We start from the raw sequence: 5,632 nt of genomic DNA on the forward strand, positions 1-5,632 counted from the left end.
TCACAGGGCCTGCACCAGCACCAGGAGGCTCATGACCAGGGCCATGGAGAAGAAGATCCCCAGGAAGAAGCGATCCATCACACGGGCCAGCCGCTTCCAGTCCTCATGGCGGCGCTGGGCAGCCCGGTGGCTGTGGAAGGTGTTAGCAATGGTAGCTACGTGATGCAGCAAGGCTTCTTGATGGCACAGACACCGTGGCTCATGGCAAGGAACTGCTGGAGGGTGAACCCCTTCATCAGAAGGCTGGGGACTGGGGGGTGACTCAGGTGGTCTAGACTGCCCACAGGGCTCCCCTCGTTCCCGCACGCACAAGCCCCGTGCCAGGCGTCCCAGGAGGAGGGCCCGAGCCCAGGCTGGCACTGGTCGGGCACTGGGACCACAGTAATGCAGGTTCATGATAAGGATGGTGAGCGCTGTGGAGAATGTGACCATGGTCATGGTGGCCATGTAGTACTTCCCTGAAAGAGAGAGAGTGAGCTGGGGCCCAAAACAAGAACTCAGGGTGCCTGAGTCTGCCCACTGCCTCAACACAAATAGGCACCAGCTCATCCACCATGAGGCTCTCAGGACCCTCCAATCCCAATGGATGGAGCCAGGAAGGACATAAGAGCCAAGGTCTCCTCATCCCCTATTCCTACAAGTCAGTTCTCACAAGCCACGTGCTCCCTAGTTGTTCTCCTCACTGCTGGACTCTGCACTCCCTCACAATCCATGAAAGCCACGCTCTCAAATGTAGAAGCACCATCTGGGGGCAAGTTATTGATTCTTTTGGTACAACTGGGATAACAACAGAACTTACCTCACAGGTCTGTGGTGAGGGCTCCCTGAGTTAATAAATGACAAGCGCTTAGGAGAGGACCTGGCACACAGCCAGCACTCAATGCAAACTGTCTGTTACGACGGGTGAGGGGAAGGATGTCTTCCCGGAAGGGGCCTACCCCTCTCCCCTCAATCTCAGAATGAGGCATGCTCCTGGAACGCCCCCACCCTCACCCCCAACTCCCGTACCGTATTGGGCCGGCACGGCTGGGCTGGGGATGGGCGGGGGCCGGTCTCACGGAGGGGACGGCTCACTCCCCGCCCCCTCACCACCCTCGACCCGCGCCCTCGTGGCTCACCGATGAGCGGCACGCTCTCAGCCGGTGGCATGCTCTCGGCCAGGAGCAGCTGGAAGACGGTAAGCGCCAGCAGCACGGTGACGCCGAGCGACACCTTCTCGCCCGAGTCGGCGGGCAGGTGGAAGGCGAGCGGCGCGAGCAGCGAGATGAGCACGCAGGGCAGCAGCAGGTTGCACACGTAGGCGGCGGCGCGGCGGCGCAGCAGCAGCGTGAAGGTCACGTCCGGGTAGGGCTCTGAGCAGCAGCCGTAGGTGAGCACGCGCCGCCGTGCCGGCATGCCCAGCACGTGCCACTCCACGTTCTCCACGAAGTCGGCCAGGCTGGCTGCGGTACCGCGCGGCCGCACGTCCAGCTGGTGCCCGCCGTGCGTCCACGAGCCGAACGTCAGGCCGCAGCGCTGCGCGTCGAACGGGAAGGCCGACACGTCCACGCGGCATGAGCTGCGCGTGATGGCCGGCGCGTCCCAGCGCACGGCGCCGTCGTGCCGCAGAACCACGTTGGTGCTGGCCGAGGCCGGCGGCTGTGCGTCAGCCCTGTGGGCGGGCGGGGTTGGGCTACCTGAGGAGGCTGCTGGGAGGCAGACTCCTGCAGCAGCTCTGCGACCCCCGGGGCCCTGTGGTTACCAGGGACCGCCTGGAGGGTGGAGGGGGCGGCAGAGAGGGCCCTGCGTGCCTTTGGAGGCTCAGAAGGGGTGGCGCCTGCAGACTCTAGAGGAGACACGGATCTAGGCCAGGGCAGGGTGAAAACACATCTGCAAAAGATGGCACCTGGCTGCATTGTGTTATCTGCAAATCTCCTAGGGGGCCCCTGGGGGAAAATATGCAGAGCCATGTGTTGTCTGGGAAACACAACTGGTTTAGGTGGCATAAAGGAATGCTCCAGAGGGTTAGGCCCTAGAGGAAGTCCCTAGGTAGGCGGTCGGGGAGTCCTGGGAGACTTGGAGCGGGCCTGGAAGGGTGGAGTATGCCATCAGGAGGCACTTGTACCCCAGAACCCTCTCTGTGAGAGATACAGAAATGGCCCCTAGACCACACAGTGGGTTCCCAGGAGACATTCAGCCTGGGTTGGCTTGGGAGAGTCTAAAGTGGGGCATATCATGGAGGGGCTGGCAGCTTAGAAGGGTCCTGGGGGAAAAGCTTCCAGGGCAGCATAGGAACCAAGTTAGGTTGTGGGGATGGGGAATCAGTGCAAACCTAGAGCCAAGGGCAACAGATGGAAGGGGGAGGGGCCCAGGCAGGCAGTACTTGTTATAGAGTACAATGTCTGGACGCCACACGAGACTGCTGGGGATGCGGATAGCATCCAGGCCACCATAGGCATCGGGGTCCCATCGTAGGTAGGCATCTGTCCACTCCTGTCGAATCCACAGGTACAGGGTCAGCACCTGGTTCCGCTCATCCTGGTGGGTGGCAGGGAGTAGGCACAGGTGTGGGCACACATATATGCACACCCTCCCCTGTGTGTACACACTCACCTACAGAGTTCTGGACGGCACCCACAAACGCAGCTGGCTCACAGTCCAGTTCCTACCCAGGCCTGACCTTGCTATGTGACCTTGACAGTTTTCCACTCTTCTTTAGGTCTCAGTTTCCTCAGTAGTTACATGGGTGATAATCCCTGCTGGGCAGGAATCCAAGTGTGCAAAGTAGTGGACACACTGTGGGCACCCAGCAGTTAGTATCCAACAGTTAGTAGCTGTTATTATTGTTTTTTTTTTTTTTTAATTTTTTTTTTTAAATTTTTTTTTTTTCAACGTTTATTTATTTTTGGGACAGAGAGAGACAGGGCATGAACGGGGGAGGGGCAGAGAGAGAGGGAGACACAGAATCGGAAACAGGCTCCAGGCTCTGAGCCATCAGCCCAGAGCCCGACGCGGGGCTCGAACTCACAGACTGCGAGATCGTGACCTGGCTGAAGTCGGACGCTTAACCGACTGCGCCACCCAGGCGCCCCCTGTTATTATTGTTAATATTAATGTTTATAGATAAGAATTATTTGGAGAATAATCCCATTCTCTCACTCCCTCCCCCCCACCCCCCTCCTATTCCTTGACACTGCCATAGGCATGCTCCAAGGTTGCACCACAACACACCATATCAATGATCTGGGACAATGTCACCTCCAGGGTCACGTTCAGAGCCTGGTCTGTGTCTGCCACAGGTCTCAGGGCACTTGTGTAGTTGGCGAAGAGGTCACGGAACAGCTTGTGAGCCAGTCTGCCCTCAGCTCCCAAGCATTCTGGGGGACCAGGAAACAGGGTTGTGCATCTGAGACCCTTGTCCAGGGCCCTCTGCTCACACCCTCTATCCCCACAAGGCTGGCACCTGTCACCTGCTGTGCTATCTCCTGGCCATCTGACTGGTCCTCCTGATGTCTTCTCTGTACATCTAGCTGTGGTTCTAGTTCCTCCCTGGACTGCTTCCAGGGATGAGTGAGGTGAAGGCTGAGGACTAAATTGGTACTGTCTTCTGGAGCACGCTGACTGTTTTTTTCCCCCACCCTTTCCCTTCCTAAGGACCTGGATTCTGCTTGCCCTACTGCAAATGCAACAGGGGCCTAAACAGATGATAGGAGTCTCATCTCTCACCCAGGTGTTGTTAACCCCATTGCCAACCCCCCCCTCCCCCCGCTCCAGTCTCTCAAACCTGTCTCCACTTATCCAGCTGCACTTCTGTGGATTTCTTCGAAGTTTCTAATGCTGTGGGCTATCCCTCCTTCTGAAAATCCTCTCTTCTCTAGACTTCTGTGACATACCACATTGTCTTCAGCCTCTGACTGAAGTATTGTTCCCCAGAATCCTGTCCTTGGCCTTTTTTTTTCAGCCCAGATTTTTCTCCTGAGCTCCAGACCCATAAATACAATTCATTCCCGAATGTCCTATTGGCACCTTTAAGGCTGTAGGTCCAAAATATGAACTCATTTCCTCCTCCCATGCTCTGAAACCTATTCCTTATTCTGTGTTCCCCATCTCAGCAAACAGCACTGATCCCCCAGTGATTTCAGCCAGAAATCTGGGAATTATCCCTCCTTTCTGCCCCCTCCCCCTGCAATCCAACCAGTACCCGAGTCCTGCCAGCCATGCTACTGGGCATCTTTTGAATGTCTATTCACCTCTGAAGCTGAGAGGACTTCTCACTGCCCCTGCTGCAAGTTTAGTCTCTCTAACCAACCTTCACATTTCTGAGATCAGGTTTTTAAGCACTCAAGTTTGACCAGGCCAGTAGCTGCTTAAAAGTGTTCAATATCTCTCTCTGTTGCCTGCTAATAAAGTCTAAACTCAGCTTGGCATTCAAGGCCCTTCATGATCTGGCCCCCTCACCCTGGATTTTCCATCACTGCTCCCACCCCGGCCAGGCAGGTCTTCTCTTGTCCCCTTCAGCACCTTTGTCCTCCATGATACCCAGATAGAACACTTGTTCCCCACACAGTAGTGAAGAGAAATAGGGTGTGGAGAGAGATTTGGGGAGGAAGGCAACAGCAGCAGTGCCCAGAGAGGCAGGGCTGGTTTACTGAGCTTCACACCTGGAAGCAGCGAGAGCAGGAGCAGAAAGCCCAGGCCGGAGACAGAGAAGCTTAGGCTGAGGTGGTGGCTCCGGGGCCCCATGGCCCTGCCACAGCAAGAGGTGGGGCAGGTCTCTGGGTGTGAGCCTCTTGGCCCCACTGAGGGCAGCATCAGGCTCTGCTGGCAGGGATGGTGTGGACGATACCTGCAAGTCAGAAGTAAGACTGAAATCTCTGCTGGGTCCAGCTACCCTCTGGGGAGCCCTGCGGCTCTTCCGGTTCTCTCACCCTCCTATTTGTACCTGCCCTTGGATTTAAGTACTTGGATCTTGGCATCTGCTCTTTCTCCTCTGTTAGTCCTTTCCTCTTCTGGCCTCTGTCCCTGCACTTGTCTCTGCCCCCCACCCCTTTACCTCTCTCACTCAGCATCTCCGTCTCCACTTCCTTTTGTCTTTTCTTCTGTAACTCTTTCTTGGCCTCTGCCTCTTTGACTTTGGTCTTCCTCCTTCCACTCATTCTTCCTGTCTCCTTCTATTTCAGCCCCCTAACTTCCTTTCTCTGTTCTCCATACCTGGACTCCGGATGAGCCTGGCACATTCTCAGCAGAACGGGGCAGGGACTTCATCAGCCCTGAGCCCTCTGAGGCATAGGGCTGCAGGCCCCTCCCCCTTTGCCGTTTTCATTAGCTTAATTATAGGGTTGGGACACCTGTGCCCATGGGAACAGAGTAATTGAAACTGACACCTCAGGTTACCGGGCCCTGAATTATTCAAATTCTGTAAGTCAGCACCCAGGCTCAGCTGAAGCCCAGCCTGGGGTATTGGAGGGCACAGACATCCTAGGGTCAGGGGTGTGAGGGAGCAGGACCCATGGATGATGCTGTCCTCCGAGTTCTACCACCATTACTGAATTCTTGAAGCCTCCTTTAAACTGTCAGCTCTGCCTCCAGTGAGAGATCGAACACATCTGTCCAGGCTAAGTAGGCACTTTATGCCAATCAAGCTCTCCCCTCC

At 56.2% G+C, this 5,632-nt stretch overlaps 1 protein-coding gene across 1 annotated transcript; it reads right to left on the reverse strand.

Annotated features, from left to right (window-relative positions):
• CHRNA10 (cholinergic receptor nicotinic alpha 10 subunit) lies at positions 1-5,135 on the reverse strand. Its single transcript, XM_047071981.1, has 5 exons — positions 5,033-5,135; positions 3,211-3,674; positions 2,363-2,517; positions 1,119-1,651; positions 1-458 (listed from the first exon to the last, which is right to left on the reverse strand). The coding sequence occupies exons 1-5, from the start codon at positions 5,133-5,135 to the stop codon at positions 1-3; spliced, it is 1,713 nt and encodes a 570-aa protein (XP_046927937.1).
• Positions 5,136-5,632: the final 497 nt, after the last annotated feature.

The sequence above is a fragment of the Lynx rufus genome, unplaced genomic scaffold (genome assembly GCF_022079265.1).
Source record: "Lynx rufus isolate CCGP_SWC_20201006 ecotype Redwood Valley unplaced genomic scaffold, mLynRuf1.p SCAF_9, whole genome shotgun sequence".
Classification (NCBI taxonomy): domain Eukaryota; kingdom Metazoa; phylum Chordata; class Mammalia; order Carnivora; family Felidae; genus Lynx; species Lynx rufus.

What these genes read in the sequence shown, in the direction of transcription:
- CHRNA10 (XM_047071981.1), bottom strand. Translation starts at nt 5,135, where the DNA reads ATGAGTGGAAGGAGGAAGACCAAAGTCAAAGAGGCAGAGGCCAAGAAA. An exon ending in GGAGATGCTGAGTGAGAGAG is followed by an intron (nt 3,675 to 5,032) that starts GTAAAGGGGTGG and finishes TCATCTGTTTAG; the next exon opens with GCCCCTGTTGCATTTGCAGT. An exon ending in TGTCCCAGATCATTGATATG is followed by an intron (nt 2,518 to 3,210) that starts GTGTGTTGTGGT and finishes GCCACCCACCAG; the next exon opens with GATGAGCGGAACCAGGTGCT.